Here is a 20,913-nt window from a genome sequence, read left to right on the forward strand (position 1 = left end):
GAGGCAATCCCATCTTCAGGGCCTCAGTGTTCCTAATATAAGGAAAATAAGGCTTTTTCATGTAAGTATCTCTGTGCCACTTACACATTTCTGCTGTAGTGTTTTTGTCTTTTCATTTGTAGAGTAAAACCACGCAAATCTTCAACTATATGGAATACCAATCAGATTTAGGGGAAAAACTGAATTAGAATAATATAAAATAACTTCTGTTTTCAAGTACATACAGTGATGGCAATCAAGCTATCAAGAGAAGAGACTCTTTGAGGGTATGCTTACAATGACTAGACAGTGAATTTGTGATGGTCATGTCATAACAAATGAAGCGTTCTGAAGTACTTGAAAATAGATCCCATAAGCAAATGACATATGCTTCTTTTCTCCTTAGCTATTCTATTTTGCCACTCTGTTTCTCCGTGGATATTGCAAAGGTAGATTTTTGCCTTACCATATGATAAATTCCTAGTCGGTAAGAAAACATATTGGACTGTGTTTAAGGGTTTTTAGAAGACCACTTCGTAGATGTCCACAAAGAGATGATGGTTTATTAACACCATGTTTTTTTTAAAAAGCTGCTTTTTAAAAAGACCTAGCCATCGACAACAGAAACAGCAATCCAGCAAATCAGTCTTATGTTGCTGGGATTCTGAATTTTGTCTGACTCTTCAAAAGAATGTGAAGAGCTCAGTAATGATACCAAGACATTATTCAATATACCCAAATCAGCTAGTATTATTAAACCAAAAACCCTCTTTTTCTTCTCCTTTATTGTAACTTTGATTATCGACATCTCATGCGTAGAGGGCGCTTTTTAGGAAATCACAGGCATAGTGAGACTAAAGTGTTGGTGGAGGGATGCACATTCCCTACAAGCAGGACAGCGGCAGGTCTCGCTATAAGATGGTGCAATTAAGCAGCTGGCTCAATAGGTGATGCGCAGCTTTCTTTTTTAAAAAAATGTGACTTTTACATCATCATGTAACAAACAGAACTGTCATTTGTGTTTCAAAATAAATTTAACTTACAAATAAATAAATTTAACTGTTTTCATGAACTGTTGACATTTTATTACGTTTTGGTTTTTTTCTTTCAAAAAGTTGGGGGAGGGGCATGTACCTCTCTTTGCCCACATCCCCTCCTCTTCCTGCCACAGCCCAAACTTTCTGGTCCAAATTCCTCTCAAAACCTCTGTGAGTTAGGAGCCTGCAGGCAGGGCAAGACTCAAATACGAAAAAGAATAAACAACTTGATACAGCAGCAACAATCACCCCTCAGATGTAAGCAAATTAACTCTCTGCCTTTCCAGCAGGCCCTGGACTTTCCTGTTACCATATTCATGGCATAAACTTGTATCTTTCACCATGACCAAGCAAGATAGAGTCAAAAAGGGATTAGAGATCCAGAGAAGCCTGGAAAGGAAATATTGATGCAGACAGTAACTCCTGACACAGGCGAGTTCTGTGTCCCATTTTACATCATGACTTCCAAAAAGATAGCCGCAGAACTCAGAGGACCACCCCGCGCCCCGCAACTCCTCCTTGAATACTCTGAAATGGAATCCACTGCTCCAGCCCCTACCTTGGGGTAGAGGGTTGAGACTGGGAGAGAGGATTTCTATATTTGGGGAAAAATTTTTTTTTCCTGGTGCCCCATCTCCAGCTGAAGCCTTTCCTTTCCAAACCTTACCTTGAATATGCCGCCAAGCCTCATAATGATTAACAGGTTTGTAGAGAAGCTTCTTGGATTTGATTGGTCCATCCCCAAAGTAAGGCTCAGAGCTGATGTTGATGACAGCAAAGTTATGTCCGGTGTCAATCACGTTTGGGGCATTCAAGGGCTTTGGAAGAACTAAATAAAGTGTCAAGAATCAGATCAGTCCTTACACTTTGGGGTTTTACTGCTGTTCTGAGATGGGGGTAGAGGATGAGTGCCTTTACACTCCCAACAAAGCCCTCTTAGAGTTCTCTGCTCAGATTCCGTGCAGTTACCGTCTCTGTGATCTCCTGGTTTGCTCTTGCCCCTCCAACTCACTACCCACAAAGTGCTTTCTTAAAATACGAGCACTCCTCTGCTCAAGACCTTTCAATGGGTTCCCACTACATTTGAATAAAATCTAAAATTCATACCATGACCTGCCAGGGACGATAGAGCCCCTGCCTCCTCTTCAGCTTCCTCAGTTCCCTCACCTAATACCCTCCAGTCCCAGTGACCTTTCAGTTCATTCAACTAACAATGCACCAGGCTCCTTTCTGTCTCCGGTTCTTTGTTGAGGCTGTTCTCCTGCAAGGAATGCTGTAGACCTCCCACGATTCTGCAGTTAACTCTTACTCATCATTCATCTCTCAGCTCTCATGTGACTTCCTCACAGGGGCTATCCCAGAACCTTGGTTAGGCTCACGTGTCATACCCTTCCACAGAACTTTTTCCTTCACTGCAATTTATTATTCTTAGTGATTTGGTGTGATTATTGAATACCAGTCTTCCTACTAGACCACCAGACTAAGTCTGTCTTTCTGTCTGTCTGTCTGTCTCGCTCTGCTTAGAACAACATGAATTTATTCTCTTACAGCTCCGGAGGTCAGAAGTCAGACATGGGTCTCACTGGGCTAAGATTAAGGTGTTAACAAGGGCTGTGTTCCTTTCTGGAGGTCCTAAGGGAGAATTTGTTTCCTTCTTTTCAGCTTCTAAAAAACATCTGTATTCCTTGAGTCATGGTCCCTTCCTCCATCTTCAAAGACAACAAAGTCATGTGTCTCTGACCCTTCTTCCATTGTGATATCTCTTTCTGACAGTCTTTAAAGACTCCTGTGATTAGAGTGGGTTCACCCAGATAATCCAGAATAATCTCCCCATCTCAAAGACCATGTATTCCCAATGGGACTGAAAGAGCACTCCCGACAAGGTGAAAATTGGTTCTTGGGGAAAGAAAAATTCTTGGATATTACAATGGTTTGTGGCCTTCCTAAGGACCACAGTATATAAATAGATTCATAGTATGTCCACAATATGAAGCAAGTTCTGGTTTGAAAAGGAAAGGCCGTCTCGTCAGGCTGTCAGTACCCTCATTTATTCAATTGTAGAAGTAGCCCAACTAACTTTGTACTTGCTTTGAGTCTTATTGAACTCCCATGAATCAGAGGTCCACCAGAATCCTGTGCCCTGGGTCATCGAGAACACTTATGGGAAAGGGGTGGCCAAGAAAGAAGACAGATAGTGAGTCTATCTCTTCTGCTCATGTGCACACTCGATTGTGTCACTGGACTTCACTTACGAAATTCAAAGATAAAATTTCAAGTTGAAGACAATAGAACATTAAACCAAGTTCAGGACCCTGTGTGGACAGGTCATAAGCCCATGAAGCCAGCCCTGCACATCACTCTTCCTGTATGAGAGGAGAGTTGCTGGGTCCAGCTCACATGCAAGGGGAAGGGATTACACAAGGTCATGAATTCCACAAGGCAGGGGTCATTAAGGGACATGTTAGATACTTTCTACCTCACCCAATATCATTTTTCTCTTTTGACTTGTTCCTTTCTCCCTTGCACTCTATAAACAGTACGTGTATTTGGAGATAGGGTCTTTAAAGAGGAAATTAAGTTACAATGAGGTCTACAGTCATTCCTAATCCAATATGACTGTTGTCCTTATAAGAAGATTAAATTAGAACACACACACAGAAGGAAGACCATGAGAGGATACAGGGAGAAGACAGCTGTCTACAAGCCAAGGAGCAAGGTCTCAGAAGAAACTAACTCTGCCAACACTCTGATCTCAGATCAAGGTGAGATTACCTTGATCATCTAGCCTCCAGAACATCGAGAAAATTAATTTCTGTTGTTTGAGACACTCAGTCTAGGGTACTTTGCTACAGCAGCCCTAGCAAACCATTACATATGAATATAACACAATTTACTTATCCTTTCTAACATTGATGGATATTTGGGCTATTAGGAATAAAACTCCTCAGAACATTACTGAAGATTATTTGTTTTTAACATATGCACTCATTTCTTTTGAGCATAAACCTAGGTCTAGAATTATCAGGTCACAGGGTAGGTGTATGCTTAGCTTTAATATATATTGCCAGTTTTCCAAAGTGGTTGCTCCAGTATGTACTCTGGTAGTAAAGTCTAGTACAGTCAGCCTTCTGTATGCAGGTTCTGCATCTGCAGATTCAACCAAGAGCAGATCAACATTCAGGGGGAAGATTTAAAAAAACTCCAGAAAGTTATAAAAAGCAAAACTTGAAATTTGCCATGTGCCAGCAACTATTTACAAAGTATTTACATTATAGTTACTATTTACATAGTATTTACATTGTATGAGGTGTTACAATAGTCCCCCTTATCTTCAGGTGATACATTCAAAGACCCCAGTGGATGCCTGAAACTGCAGACAGTACTAAACCCTATATACACTATGCTTTTTCCTATACATACATACCTATGGTAAAATTTAACTTATAAATTAGGCACAGTAAGGGAATATTCAAATTGCCAGCATCACATTATTAAGTTAAATAAAGGTTACTGGAACGTAAGCACTGTGATACCATGACAGAGGATATGGTAACTTAGACATCTTCTAAGTGACTAATGGGTGGCATGCATGAGACAAAGGGAGGAATCACATCCCCGGCAGGATGGAGTGGAACAGTGTAAGATTTCATCATGCTACTCAGAACAGTACACAATTTAAAACTTATGAATTGTTTATTTCTGGAATTTTCCATTTAATTTTTTGGGCTGCAGTTGACCGTGGGTAACTTAAACCATGGAAAGTGAAACCACAGATAAGGGGGGGCGGGACTATTGTTTAAGTAATCTAGAGATGATTCAAAGTATACAGGAGGATATGCGTAGGTTGAACGCAAATACTATGCCGTTTTATATAAGGGACTTGAGCATCAATGGAGTTTGGTATCCAAGGAGGTCCTAGAACCAATCCCCTACAGATACTGAAGGGCAACTGTATCTCTGTATCTATTTTTTTTTAATACTATGATTAAAGACACTGCTTAATTTACCTAATGGCTATTTCCATTTTATATCAGTCAATATGACAGTGAAGAGGCATCAGTGACTTAGAACTAGAGAGGTTTCTGTGCACTGATGTTGCGTGCTGTGTCTTTTATTTAAAAAATAAAAATTAGAATCAGTAAACTCTTCTGAATCTTAGCAACATGGTTTTTTACTTACTATTATTTACTTTCCATGGGCAGCCAACATTTCAAGAAGCTTAAAAATAGCATAATTTGTCTTGTCTGTATATCATTTCCTTTCTTCCAAGAACATGTATGATGTAAGAAATTATTTTGATCGTGTTAATGTTCTACTGAATAAAATAGATCCAGGATTTTCCAGTAATCCAAAAAAAATATTAAAGATTCTGAGGTGTTTTATATGGGTTCTCAGGGCAGAGAATCCAACTCTATGAGGCTGTATTTATGCTACTACTGTTCTTGACCTTTTTTAAAAAAAATTATGTTCTGGGTGATTACATTCAGTTCATTTACAGAAATTACCTCTGGGATCACCCAAAGATTCCTAATCAGGTAGTGAAGTAGGTTGCATACTAATCAGCTTCTGTTATCTTGCTTCCTTATCTGTAACACAAGAGTCTCAGAAAGCAAAATGATCTACAAAAGATGATGCAGGGTTTGGAGTCAAGGCCAGGTTCAAAACTAACACTGGCTGTTTGCCAGATGTGTTATCTTAGACAAGTTACCTAAACCTTCTGAACCTGTTTCTTGAATGATAAAGTGGGGATAACAATACTACTGTACATAGTACTCATAAAAATTAAATAAGATGAATGAGCACTTAGCCCAGTGCCTTTCTAGAATATATACCACAGAGTTGTTAGGTGTTTTTGTCTAAATGGATTAAAAAGTAACTTCCAAATTTAAAATTCCTTGTATCTCTGTACACCAACCAAGCTAACTTGGATTTACTTCCACTTTATTTCTTCCCTGCAAGCCTCAAAGGTACACACATCCACTTAGAATAACTCTGAATTTTGAAATACTAATTCATAGTAGGAAGAATATTCAGAACTCTGAATATGGGAGAAAATCATTCTTGTTAATTGTATAGCATAGCCTGGGCTTCATATTAAGTGAGTAGTCCTCAAAATGAAGATTCTCCAAATTATTCTCTACAGTGAACAGGAAGTCACGACAATGATAAAGTTAAACTTTTTACAAAATAAAATCAGTACCAGACACTTTATGCCAGACACAATTCCACTATTTAACAAATCTTCGCAATAACCCTGAGTGGTAGATAAACTAAGCTGTGTTTACAAATAAAGAAAGGCTCAGAGAGGTCAAATTCATTTGCTCAGGGCCACACACAAGTTTACTAGCTGTTAGCATGAAAATCAAACCCAGGGCTATGTAACTCCAAAGGTCATAAACCTAATCCCTCCTTTCCATTTTAATGCACATAATTTTTTTTTTAAGGCTTAGTATCCTGGAGAACATCCAAAAGGCATTTTAGTGGTCAGAGAGCATTTCTATTTAGAAGCAGCACCCAGTGATACATAAACACAGCACCATCAAGGCTACAAGCTCTTTCCCTGGAAAATGGACCTTACCTTTAACAGAAACGTTGAAAGGCTTTTCCACCATCCCAGCCACCGTGTTCACACTGCAAACCCAGACTCCTGAGTCAGGGGGCAGGATCCGGTGGATTGTGAAGGTGGCCACTGAGAGATGACCCGTGTGGTTAAAGTCTTTTGGCTGGAAAGGTCAAAAAAAAGCTTCTAGATAGGTATAAACACAAAGGTTCTTAACACTGACCCCATCGCATTGTTAAATAAAGAGTTTTCTAGGGGAGATTAAGAAGATCATTGCAATGCTTGTATAAGCATTGGCTTATTTCCAAAGCTATTGTAGTAGCCCTGAAAGTTTATGTTGGATTGATGCCCTCGCAGATCCTGCTGTTGTATTTGTGTGTTTGGGAGTGTGGGGCAAACACTTCCAAGCAAAAAGTCTAAGTCCTTCTAAACTGCTTCTGGTAATATTTGTTCCTTTCTGGTCCAATACAGAGATGGCTGGGTGAGAAGACAAAATGGCTTCCTAAAGTGTTTGAGGGGCTGCCAAGTATGGTATTGTGGAAAAGGTCAGGGCTCCAAAGACACATGGACCTGAGTTCATATCCCAGCTCTGCCACTTTTGACCAATTCCTTAGTTACTTAACTTCACGCAGTCAGTTTCCACTTCTGCATAAAGGGGACAGGTAATGTAAAGTAAAATTTGTATAGTATGGTCAGCCCTCACTAGATGGTAGCTGTGACTTCCACTAACTCATGGATACGCCAACAAGATTTTGGAAGCTGTCAGTTGGCTTCTACTACCTAATGGATTGTTTGAGTGGAATCAGGGACATCTGATGTGTGAACATTCTACATATCCTGCCCCCAAGAGGTCATTTGGATCTGCCTTCTGGTCAAGTTGATTTTCAGTCATCTTTGAGAGAAAAATAAGATAACTATTTCAAAATCTTAGATAAGAAAATACATCAATTTCCTGAAGATCACTTGTGACACAGAGAAATTTGAGGTAGTTCCTGTCTCTGCTGCATTTGGGATTGTTGGGACAGGGAAGGGAAACATATCGGAAAAGTAGCTTTTTCCTTTCCAGCAAAGAAGAACGCTGTGGTAGCACCCTAGCCGGTGGTAGACACCAACAGTGAGGACAAAGTGCAGAGGCAGAGACCCAAGGTATGTATTCAGACCTAAGGGATTCTGTGGATCATAGTTTCTGGATTGGAGGTGTGGGATCAGGTCTATCTAGAGTCAAATGGATTATGCTGAATTCTCCTCTGCTTTTTGTCAAAGCTAACAGCACCCTAGCTTAGGAGGATGCAAGCCATGAATGGAATCCAGCCTTTAGCAGGGTGAGTGCTACACTGAAAATATCTAGTAGTATAAGGAGGTCAGATTAAGAATACAGCCACTATGAAGAACAGTAGGGAGGTTCCTTAGAAAACTAAAAAGAGAGCTCCTGTATGATCCTGCAATCTCACTCCTGGGCATATATCTGGAGAAAACTACAATTCGAAAAGATACATGCACCCCAATGTTCATTGCAGCACTATTTACAGTAGCCAAGACATGGAGGCAACCTAAATGTCCACTGACAGATGAATGGGTAAAGAAGATGTGGTATATTTATACAATGGAATATTACTCAGCCATAAAAATAAATGAAATAATGCCATTCGCAGCAATATGGATGGACCTAGAGATTATCATACTAAGTGAAGTGAATCAGACAGAGAAATACAAATGTCATATGATATCCCTTATATGTGGAATCTAAAATATGACACAAATGAACTTATGTATGAAGCAGAAACAGACTCACAGACATAGAAAACACACTTATGGTTTAGAAAACAAACTTATGGTTACCAAAGCGAAAAGGGGTAAGGGGAGGGATAAATAAGGAGTTTGGGACTAGCAGATACAAACTACTATATATGAAAGAGATAAACAACAAGGATTTACTGTATAACACAGGGAACTACATTCAATATCTTGTAATAACTTATAATGGAAAAGAATCTGAAAGAAATATATATGTATAACTGAATTACTTTGCTGTATACCTGAAACTAACACAACATTGTAAAATCAACTATACTTCAATTTTTAAAAAGGCTATAATTTGTTCTACAAAAAAAAAAAAGAAAAAGAAAAAGAATAACTCTTACATGGAGCACTGTCCCATCTGGCTTCACCAGGGTCATTTCTTCATTAGCAGGTAGTGGCCAGCCAGATGCTTTGCAGATGGGGTTAAATTTACCACTGTTTACTTCTATGTGATCTGGCAAATCCTCTATCTTTGGGGTCATCCTTGGCATGCCTGAATGAAGGAAAGAGCACTGTGAAATCTAATCTTTAACACAGCAGAAATAGAAATAATAAAAGTAGCTACCGTTTAGTAAGTCATGCACTGGGCAAGAACTTGGCAAATATTATATTGTTTTATCATCACGTAATAAACTTGTGGGGTGGGTGCTATTGTGGTTCCCATTTTAAAGATGAGGAGACTGAGGGTCTGAGTTCAGGTTCAAGCTCAGATCTTTATGACTCCAGAATTCACACTCTTTGGCCATAATGATGTACTTTCTCAGTGGACCTAGGAGATACAGTCTCAATATTGAAAAAATCATCAGCACCACATCTCTGCAGATCTTACTGTCCACTCCCTCTCTTGCTTTTTAAGGGAATTTTTTTTACAAAAACAAAAACTAGTTCTTCTTTCACTCTGCAAGCCCCCAATACTGCCGATCAACAATATATCAAGTTTTGACATCTGAGAGATGTCTCATTAATTGGGAAGTCTGCAAGTGGCCAATGATTAATTATATTCACATTTACATCAAAGAAGTAAACTGGAATAAAACTCCCCCAAATCAATTTCCCATCAATAGCCAAATAAAAAATACTGCTGCCAATATGGAAAGGAAAAAACGTCTGTGGTATCAACAAAGGTATCAGGAGCCCTTGCTTATTATCTGCAGAGTAGAGAATGAATAACCCTGAAATATAACAATTTTATTCTGAACTGTAAGGTCTTAGAGAATTTTGGACCGTGTGTAACTAAATGTAAGACATGACTGAAAACAGTCCAACACTTAGTAAAGAATGTAGGAGACGGAGATGCACTTAAAGCAAATAAGGGAAACATTGGAAAAGTGGCTTAGTCCTTTCCAGCAAAAAAGAACAACAGTCACCTACATGCTGTTCCATATCCGCGGTGGGTCAAGGTAAACACATCAATATTGATATTTTATATTGATATCCTATTTCTCAGGCCTAGAAGGAAACAGGTAAAGTGTATGGAGCAGGAGGGAAAAAGATCTAAAAGCCACAAAGGTAATTCCTTGATATACCTGCAGACTCGGAGAGATTGTGATTAGAAAATTTGCCAGACTGTTCAGGCTACATAATTATTGCCATCGGAATTCTTCAAAGTGCTTTGACATTTTCAAACCATGTCTTTCCTTCACTATCCCCTTGCAGTTTCTGCAGCTGGATGGGGGTGGAGGAACAGCTAGAGGGAGGAAGAGGGTGTGAGGGAAAGGGAGCTGCTCCCCAAAAGCCCGGAACCTGGTTCTAAGTTTGAGATTCTCACACTTTTTGTAACATCAGCCTTAGAACAGAAAGGAGGAAGTGGAGCAGAAAATTCGAATCATTAAGCTTGTTCATTGCCCACTTTCAATCCGTGTTCTGGCCCACAGCCTTTCCTTCCCTTCCTAGACCCTCCCAGATTCCCACCCTGTAACAAAGTCCAAATGCTGCGGAAGAGGAGAAAGTATAAAGCTGACAAGCTAAAGCCTTTGAGAAAACAGTTGGTGTTTCCCCACATATTTGTTCTGATTTTTAAAACTCACAGGCAGAAGACCATAAATGTCTTATTACTCTGAGTGTAGATTTCACTGGACATATGTTATTTATATTTGACTGAAAAAGTAATATATGTTTATTATTTTTAAATTTTGAAAATATGCTTCTTTGGATTTTAAAAAGTATATTCTAGGGTAAGCGTTAGCAAACCTTCTTGAAAGGACTAGATAAATACTTTCAGCTTTGCAAGCCATATGTTCTCTGTGGTAACTCCTCAACCCTGCTGTGTAAGAGCAACGTTACATGATATATTGTAAACAAATGGCACGGCTGTGTTCCAATAAATTTTTTTTTATGAGAACAGATAGATGGTGGGGCAATAAAAAGGAATGAGATACATACTGACATGTGCTACAATACAGATAAACCTCAAAAAAAGTATGGTAAGTGAGAAAAGCCAGCCACAAAAGACTATGTATTGTATGATGCCATTTATAGAATAGAAAATGTCAAGAATAAGTAAATCTGTACAGGCAGAGAATAAATTAATGGTTGCCAGGTGCTGGGAGGAGGAAGGAATGGGAGTTACTGCTAATAGGTACACACTTTCTTTTGGTAAAATGAAAACATTCTAGATTATGGTGATGGTTGCACAACTGTGTAAAAGCGTTCAATTTTACGTTTTAAAGGGATGAACTTCATGGTATAAAAATTATACCTCAATAAAACTGTTTTAAAAAACAGTACACAAGGGACTTCCCTGGTGGCACAGTGGTTAAGAAACTGCCTGCCAATTCAGAGGACATGGGTTCGAGCCCTGGTCCGGAAGATCCCACGTGCTGCGGAGCAACTAAGCTCATGCGCCACAACTACTGAGCCTGAGCTCTAGAGCCCAGCAGCCACAACTACTGAGCCCGCGTGCCACAACTACTGAAGCCCACGTGCCTAGAGCCCGTGCTCTGCAACCAGAGAAGCCACTGCAATGAGAAGCCCACGCACCGCAACGAAGAGTAGCCCCCGTTCGCTGCCCGTGCGCAGCAACAAAGACCCAACACAGCCAAAAATAAATAAATAAAATAAATAAATTTATTTAAAAAAAAATAGTACACCAGATTTGGTCTGTGGGTCAGAGTTTGCTGACCTCTGCTCTATGGTAATTCTGAACTAGAATTATTTAAAACTTCATTTTGAGGAAAATATTTTTCACTTTTTTTCCTTTCATTATATCTTTCTTTTTAAAAATATCTTTTATCCAACTCCCTTCCACGTAATTCTTCCCCTGTTGTGGATATCCAGGGAAAAGGCTGGTCCTAGAGAAGAGAGCAAAAGAGGTAGGCAGAGTTCTCAGCTGGCCAGTTATTACTTAATGTGCTACAAAGAACACATGGTTTATTCCTTACTGGAAAGGCCAGTGTGACAGTCCATAGAAAAGATTCAGAAAGCTGTCCTTTAGAACATGGGATATATTCTTCCCTACTTCAGGATGGAAACAGAAGGAGTTTAAGAATCTTGGGCTAGTGGGGCAAGAATTATGCCAGAAAAGCTTGGTTCAGACACGCTGAACCTGGCCCTGACTACAGTGTTACCTTGCTTTACCTTCTTTCTCACACTGGAGCCCTTGGTGTCCCGGAGAGCAGAGGCATCCTTGGAACCGATCACACATCTCCCCATTGGTGCAACTGCACCTAAGCTTACAGTCTGGTCCATAATAACCAGGCTGGCATGCTGTAAACAAAGACATCAAAAACTAGCGTTAAGATAGGGAAGGAGGAAAACTCAGGCTATAGGTGGCTAGTTTTACTTTTTTTCTCCAAGCTACCAAGTAGTATTATTTATCTGAATTACTTTAACTTTAAGAAGTTAAAGGGTTGAGGAATTCTGCTTCCAGGAGAGTTGAATAAGCTCCTACCAGGTCACCCTTCTCAAAAATAACAACTCTAGGGGCTTCCCTGGTGGCGCAGTGGTTGAGAGTCTGCCTGCCAATTCAGGGGACACGGGTTCGAGCCCTGGTCTGGGAGGATCCCACGTGCCGCGGAGTGACTGGGCCCGTGGGCCACAATTGCTGGGCCTGCGCGTCTGGAGCCTGTGCTCCGCAACAAGAGAGGCCGCGATGGTGAGAGGCCCGCGCACCGCGATGAGGAGTGGCCCCCGCTTGCCGCAGCTGGAGAAAGCCCTCGCACAGAAACGAGGACCCAACAGAGCCATAAATAAATAAATAAATAAATAAATAAAATATTAAAAAATAAAAAATAACAACTCTATTTTAAAAACAACTACCTGAAAGCACTGAAGAGTGATGGGAGGAGGGACAGAGGAGACCAGGCAGGTTCTGAGGGGAACTGAAATTTGGAAGATGGGAATGGTGTGCTCCCCATTTTTCAGCTTTTAGTCTAATGGTTGGTACAGTTGACATTATGTGGGGAAGCTAGAACTCCAAAGAAAACCTGTAGTCTTACTGACAGAGGAATCTTAGAGGACAGAGTCAAAGCAACTCCAGCCTCTGGAAAGTGAGAAGGAAAATCTAGAAAGGAAGAGCCAGAGGGAGGAAGTCCCCAAATCTTTGGCTGACCCCAGAACCACACATGTTAAGTGCAGACTTGAAGCAACCCAGCTAAGGCTAAAAGGAATGAACTGAGTTTGAGTTGATGCCTGAGAGTCAGAGTCTGCAGTTTGAGTCATACCAAGCTGATTGCCTGATAGGACATAATGAAACAAAATCAACATTCTTCAGAGAAATGTATCATATTCCAAGTCTCCTCAATGTAACATTCACAATGTCCAAAATACAATCAACATAAGAAGAAATGGAAAATTCTGACCCATTCTCAAGGGAAAAGAAAATCAACAGAGACCAACCTGGATGACCCAGATGTTGGAAATAGCAACTACAATAACTATGCTCAGTGAAGTAAAGGAAAATATGCTCACAACAAATGAAACAATTAGAAATCTCGGCAGAGAAATATAAACTATAAAACATAACCAAAAAGGCATTCTAGAACTGAAAAACATAATATTTGAAATAAAGATTTCACTGTATGGATGTAGCAACAGAATGGAGATGACAAAAGAGTCAGTGAACTTAAAGCTAGATCAATAGGTATTCAGTCTGAAGAATACAGATAGGGAAAAAGTTAGAAAAAAATGATTGGAGCCTCAGAGACCTAAGGGACAATATCAAAAGGTCTAACATACATGTAATTGTAGGTCCAAGGAAGGAGTCTGGGAGAACACTAAAATATCTCAGTTCATAAAATCTTAGTGATTTCTTGAGCCAGATGTGGGCTGGAATGTTAATAAAGGTACTCCTATAAATCTGGGTCTAGAGACATATTCACCATGAAGTTAATGAAGCTTATGTTCTAGACTCCACACATGCATGTATCCCTTCTGGGCTCTAGCAAAGTTTTCATATATGCACATGTTTTTAAAAATTTGTGTATGATTTTTTAATAGTCTTTAAGGAGGAACTGGATCTACCCCTACTCAGAGGTACATTTTACTTTAAGGTATACATTTCTGAGACCATGTGGGATTCCTCTACGGCTAAGGCTCCCTCAATGTTCCACGGGGGACAGATATAGCACTTAGAGGGAACTGAGTGAGGTTTTGCAGGTAATTGAAGCTTACTTTTGTGTAACTCTCCTCTTTGTCCTCTTACTCTAAGCCCCTAGAGCTATGCTGTCCAGTAGGGTAGCTGCTAGCCATGGATGGCTATTGAGCACTTAAAATATGGCTAATCCAAATTGAGATTTCAAAGACTCAGGATGAAAAGAGGAATGTAAAACATCTCATTAATATTTTTTCTATTGATTACATGTTGCTATGGTAATATTTTTGATATATTGGGTTAACTGAAATATTACAATTATTTCAACTGAAATATTACAATTATTTCACCTGTTTCTCTTACTTTTTTAATGTGGATACTAGAATAATTTAAATTACATATGTGGTTTGTTTATATTTCTACTGAACTGCTCTGTCCTAGAGCATTGTTATCAAGTGGCTGGAGACCCCATCACGGCTCCCAGCAATGCCAGATGTGGAAAAAGCTGAATTTGTGAGGCAAATACTGAAACACCCTTGAGCTCTGCCTAATTCACCAGATTAGCATTCATTAGGGAAGGTCTAGCATATTTGGCCACAGGTTCATGTTAAGTTACTGTGTGATACTTCATGTGAAAAGCTTATTGGAAAGTAGATGGGAAACATATACCTCTGAGCTTCACCAAATGGGAAAATATATATTAGAAAGGGTAGAAGGAATCTTCGAGTAGGTGAAGTTAGTATTGCTTGTGTAAGGTCCACGGAAGATAAGACCTTAACTTCCTCGATTTTCCAATCCCAAATCCTACCTGGATCTGACCTAAAAGCAATGATATTTATGATGCACTGAAGATAACAAATCTTCTATGGGTTTCCAACTCAAAGTGTGGTCTGAAAACCAAGAGCGTCACCATGGAGCTTGTCAGAAATGCAGACCCTCACGCCCCAGTCCAGACCTATGGAATCAGAATCTGTTTTAATAAGATCCCCAGGTGATGTGTATGAGAAGCACTTTCTATCAGGCCCAGAGTCTTAACGTGAAAGCATAATTAACTTTGGATGAAGATATCTTTGATTCAAAACCCCGTAATTCAGCAATAGACAGTTGAGTGAGCAGTCCAGGTATGTCCTACACGATGATTTCCAGCAAGCTGGATCTCCTTGGTATACCTGCTAGAACCTTTTCTCTTTAGGGGTGTGACTGGTGCCTACCTTCATTGCACTGCAGACCCTTCCAGCCTGTGGCACAGGAACACCCATAGGGGTCTGGGAGACAGAACACGTAGGACTTGCATCCCTCTGGTCCACTACACCTTTCTTTACAAGTTCTGCCAAACGTGTGCAGTTCACAAGCTGTGGGTGAGAAAAAGATGATTCAGAGGCAAATATGCAGCCCTTTGAAATGCAGGATTCTTCTTTTTAAGGGTCTCTCCTAGACCAGTGAACATGGAAAATAATCCAATGTAAGCTGTGGAATTGTCAGTGTAAACACACCCTTATGGCCCATTTTATAGATAATGAAACTGCCTCACAGAGAGGACACTGCAGGCACAACCCCAGTAGTGCAGTTTGCAGACTGCACAAACCTAGGGAGTGGCGTTCACATCATAGATGTTGTAGATTTGTACACTTATTACAACTTTTCAGGGGATGACAATAAAGAGCCTTTAAGAAAGGGCACCTTTTTTGCATTTACACAAAGGTACCATATGGGCTCACAGAGGCCATTTAGCTTCCATTCCCAACTGGGTCCAGATCTAAAATTCTAGATCCAGCAACAATGGCTTTTTAAATCCACAGGTTACTCATCAAGCACTTTTGACTTACCCTTCTCACATGTTCTCCCCATGAACCCAGGAGGGCAAATGCATTCTCCGGTATCTTCGTGGCAGATCCCATTGTTCATACAAGCAGTGCAGACACGGTTACATTCAGGTCCCCACTTCTGAGCTTCACATCCTTTTTTTAAGGAAAACAAGACTATGGTGAGTGGAGCACCTTCATTCCCCAAAGCTTTATTGAGCACCTGATACATGTTAGTCACGTGAGTGGGCACTGGTGAACGAAGATAAATAAAACACAATCTCTGCTCTCTAAAAGCTAAGAGTCCAATGTGGGAAACAGACATGTGATAGAAAATAATGATAACGACAAAGACAGAAGTACCTAATTCTGCCTTAGGGTTGGAATAGGGCATAAAGCAGGGCTTCTCAGAGGAGGTGGTATGTGAGTTGAATCTGCAGGACCCCCTAAGTGGCAAAGAAGATAAGGCTGGAGAGCGTGTTCTGGGCAAAGGCTAGGTCAGGAGGAAAACGTAGTATGTTTGGAGAGCTGCAGTTACGGTTAGAGACAAGAGCAGTGGTTTTCCAAGTGTGACCCCTGACGAGTAGCATCACTATTACCTGGGAATCTGTTGGAAATGCACATCCCAGACTCCCATCAATGACCTACTTAACTGGATGAGAAACTCTGGAGGTAGCCTAGCAACCTATGCTTCACAAGTGTTTCAGATAATTTTGAGGCATGCCAGAGTTTGGGAACCTCCAGTCTAAAGAATGTGGAGAATAACCCAAATGGGAAAAGAATTTGAAAAAGAATACATCCATGTATATATGTAACTGAATCACTTTGCTGTACACCTGAAACTAACACAACATTGTAAATAGTTCAATATAAAATAAAGATTAAAAAAAAAATAAAGAATGTGGAGACAGAAGACGGCTAAAAGGGGAAGCAGGAGCTAGTAGCCCCCAAATATTTTTCAGGTAGGAAACATATAAGAAATGAAGCAAGATACAAAATTGAAAGTACGAGAATGGTAAAATGCTTCTAGATTCGTGTTTCCTGGCTCTTTCTCTCCAGCACTTGGTGATTTCAGATTGTTATTTAGGATACCTTCTGATAAGGAAAGCTCAGGGGGAGTGGGGTAGGGTGACCGTTTGTGGTCGGGAATTTAGTTTAATTTTTCTTCTGAAAGGAACTAACGTCTTTGTCCCTGAATATTAGTCTCACGGTGGTAAACTTGGACCTGTGCCTACAGCTTATAATATTTTTGGCAAGAACTCCTAGCTATCAGTATTTTCTCTAAAATAATCAGGAAGACTGTCAACACAGACCCAGCCTTACAGGCAACCACTTAATAGATAAAGCTACAGAATGTCTCAAAGCTAATATTTACATGCCTTAATATATAAAGGGAAAAATACTTCTGCACAATTAGTGATTTCTTGAGAGCCAGACCACAGATTATCTTCACATGATGAAAACTAATGATGGCAGACACTGGAGATGAAAGGGGTTCTCCTGTTACGTTAAAGTATGTCTCTAACCCTGCACCGATCTGCAGACCTGTCCCAGCTTCACTCCTAATCCTGGGAAAGAGGAAGGGATTAAGCTCAAGGAAATACTTAAGGTGATCTCTTAGGGATGCAGAAGGCAGGAAAAGAGTTCCTTGATAAGCAACAAGTATGCAGTTAGGCTTCTGTTATTTTCTTCAAAAGCCTCATGGTTTTGTATTTTAGGAAACCATAGATCCGTGGCATACAGAGAGAAATCTTTTTTTTTTTTTTAATGAAAGCTTCTTTCTTTCTTTCTTCCTTCCTTCCTTTCTTCCTTCCTTCCTTCCTTCCTTCCTTCCTTCCTTCCTTCCTTCCTTCCTTTCTTTCTTTCTTTCTGTTGGGTCTTCGTTTCTGTGCGAGGGCTTTCTCTAGTTGCGGCGAGCGGGGGCCCCTCTTCATCGCGGTGCGCGGGCCTCTCACTGTCGCGGCCTCTCTTGTTGCGGAGCACAAGCTCCAGAAGCGCAGGCTCAGTAGTTGTGGCTCACGGGCCTAGCTGCTCCGCGGCATGTGGGATCTTCCCAGACCAGGGCTCGGACCCGTGTCCCCTGCATTGGCAGGCAGATTCTCAACCACTGCGCCACGAGGGAAGCCCCAGAGAAAAATCTTATAAACTTAATGTTTTTGAGAAATCTTTTGCCATGGAGAGAGAATTTACGCCAAAAAGAAATCCTACACATATAACCAGTTTGATTTTTAATACACATCTTTAAGCACTGACTATTCCTAGGGTTCAAATCTACCTGGAGAGATACCTTACAGTTATGAGAAATGGACAAATGCCTTCAACTGTACCTCATTTGTTAGTAAACATCAAAGAGGTCAAATGGAAGGAAGTACTTTTAAATAGGATGGTCGTGGCCCAACTCAAACTTTCTTAGAATGATTTTAGATATTAGCAGTGCTTCTCAGACAGTTTTATTGAAATAAGAGCCAAAGAGAATAAATGTGCTTCTGGCCATCTGAAAAGGAGACAACTTGGAGATCAAAATGTGTTTGAAGTCTTTTGCTTTATCTTAAAACTTCAGGGAAATTTAAAATTCTAATCTATGATAAGTCATGTATGTTTTGTCATTAAAAAAAAAAAAAGCTTTAAACCTTTTACCGTATATCAACATTTGATGTTTCTGATATTGCTGGAAAATCTGCCAATTTACCCGAGACTCTGAGTGCCCCTGGTACATGGTGCTATATCACACTGGAGAGACCATCTTAATGAAATGAATGCAAATTGTGTCCTTGCCATTCAGGTTCTCCAAGAGTAGAGAGGAACGAAAGGGGATTTCACCTGCCCAAATTAGATGAACCACACTTTTCATATGTCTATTGTCATATCGCAGTATCTATTTATCTATTTATGTATGTACCTGCTCTACTTGGGAATTACCCAAGGGACGGTGATTCATCTTATTATCCTTGTATTCTCAACACCAACACAATGCCTGGCAGAGACTTATAATCAACACAGATTTGTTGCATGAATGAATGAATGCATAAACATAATGCAAAGCAAAATAAGTACTCTTCACAAGTTAGCGAAGCTAGTCATTAGAGGAATGACAGGGCATCCCTAGTACTTAGACCTGAAAGCCTGAACATTTAATATCATGAATACCTAACATAACCGGAGAAAATTCAGGGCAAATTTTTTGCTTTCTATAGATCAATTTTTTGTAAAAACCACTGGTCACAGTTACTACCCACTTTGATAGCTATCATGGGGGAGAAGTTTTCACCAGTTCTAACTCTTGCATTTTTCAAACCTGAAAACAGAAATCACATTTGAGAGTTAAATGATCTGGAAAGTTGGGATTTACAGGAGACTTAATGTTTAACTAGATATTAGGCCAACCCAGAAGGCCCAACTCATCTCCCTGTAGCAGACACTTTTGGGGAGACTGTCCGGCTCACAGGGATTACCATTCTGTATGTAGTATGTGGCTCCACCCTTGTCTATAACTCACTGGTCTAGGCGAGTAGACACCTGACACATGGCAGGTCAATCTGATTGTTCATCCTGAGAGTTCAACATTTAGAAGTAAAAGAAACATCACTGAAGCTAAGTTAGGGTAATGGTAGCATCCTAGAGAGAAAGTCCACCCTCCCTCCCTGGTGCTGAGCCCCAGATCTTCCCTGGAAGATCTTTTCTGGAATTTGCTTATCAGCTTTTCCATCAATTTTTTTAAGTCTTCAGTATACTTTCAACTAATCCCTGGTTTTTGCTTAAGTAGCCAGAGTCAGTTTCTGCTACTTCCAACGAAAAATCCTAACACCACACCATCACTTACTCCGGACTATTAGCCTGGTGAAGGCCGAGGTGAAGAGGTTTCCTCCTATGTACCTGGCCGAGTACACTCCAGCATCCTGGGGCTGAGCATGAGGCAGATGCACTTCTAAAATATCAGGTACTTCATGCCGGGGCACTGAATGGATGAAGGAACCTGTAAGGGAGAAAAGTGGAGAACAATGGGTCACACTCAAACACTCCTGTTTCCTTGTCTGCACCCTCCACTTGATCAGCTTTCCCTGGCCTGATATAGAAAATGTGCTCTAGCATAGTAGATGGGGGGAGAAGAATGAAAAGGCTGAGCTATCGAATGCTCTCCCCAAAGTTGAGAAAAGTATGGTGTTGGAGCATATAGGTTAGTCTATAGGATCTACCACCAAACACATGAAGGTGAGGGTAGCCTAAATTTCTCATCTTCTGCAGGGAGAGGCAAACCGACAAAGCTGGGGAAAACGTCAGGTAACCTTGCCAACTAATCAATTAAGAGATAACTAGAATCACTACTCCAACCTGTAAGTCATTCATCCACAGAACTCAGAAGAGTCCCCATCAATATTTCAGCGGCATCAGGCAACTGCCACCAGGTGGTGCCAAACCGTAGTCAGACCCAGACAGATTTGGGTTGCGCACTTGGACCCCCAGAACCACTGCCAATTGGCTTTCCAGGCTCACTCTGGTCATTTGCTTAGCCTTGCAATCAAACAGCATCCCATTTTACATGGCAGAATTTGAGACCCCACGTATTACATCATGATGGGGTTTTATTGTACGTTCATAGTTCATATTGTATATTTGTAAATGTACAATGTAGGTAGGTGCATTCATATATGTATAAACACCTCCACTTTAATTTACTTAAGTAACCAAACACGTGACCTAAGACAGCTTCTACCATAGAATCTGATTAGCTTGCATCATAGTAGCTTTACTTCAAACATCTGCCCCCAAGACTGCAATAAGATAATGACCCAGTATGTTTTATGCTATCTGATGTCTCACACAACAGTGTTGGAATGACACAAAACCCATACTCACCGTTTTTGTAAATCACTGCATCTTCTTCTTTAATCAATACCTTTTTGAAAGATATGTTCACATTATCTCCTCTGTCCACAGTCATAGTTAAAGTAGCTGGTAGGAAGGAAGCTTTTAAAAGAGAGAGAAAAAACAAATGAGAAAATGAGGTTATATATTTTTTGAATCAGAAGATGAGGCCTATTACTTGGCAGGAGTCAGCTGGTTTTCATGAGAGCTTAGAGAGCTACCCTGTGAAGGCAGAAGATGCCTCTGAACCAGGCTCAGAAGGACCTGAGCTTTAGGTACATCTGCTTGTTTTCCTCAGCGCCTGCTGACCTGGGCACAGGGTCCTGGAAGACTCCCACACAG

General features: G+C 40.5%; 1 protein-coding gene across 3 annotated transcripts in view; it reads right to left on the reverse strand.

The window, feature by feature from the left end:
• TEK (TEK receptor tyrosine kinase) overlaps positions 1-20,913 on the reverse strand; it is a 102,604-nt gene that overhangs the window by 32,161 nt on the left and 49,530 nt on the right. For 2 of the 3 annotated variants that reach the window (XM_082400540.1, XM_082400539.1), the window contains exons 3-10: positions 20,563-20,673; positions 19,529-19,681; positions 15,733-15,864; positions 15,118-15,258; positions 11,953-12,081; positions 8,718-8,869; positions 6,595-6,739; positions 1,684-1,845 (exon numbers count right to left, since the gene is read on the reverse strand). In XM_082400540.1, the coding sequence (XP_082256666.1) occupies positions 1,684-1,845; positions 6,595-6,739; positions 8,718-8,869; positions 11,953-12,081; positions 15,118-15,258; positions 15,733-15,864; positions 19,529-19,681; positions 20,563-20,673 (1,125 nt within the window). The remainder of the gene's footprint in view (positions 1-1,683; positions 1,846-6,594; positions 6,740-8,717; positions 8,870-11,952; positions 12,082-15,117; positions 15,259-15,732; positions 15,865-19,528; positions 19,682-20,562; positions 20,674-20,913) is intronic. The other variant, XM_082400541.1, reaches the window with a different exon arrangement.

This window comes from Balaenoptera borealis (genome assembly GCF_965194805.1).
Source record: "Balaenoptera borealis genome assembly, chromosome: 8".
Lineage (NCBI taxonomy): Eukaryota > Metazoa > Chordata > Mammalia > Artiodactyla > Balaenopteridae > Balaenoptera > Balaenoptera borealis.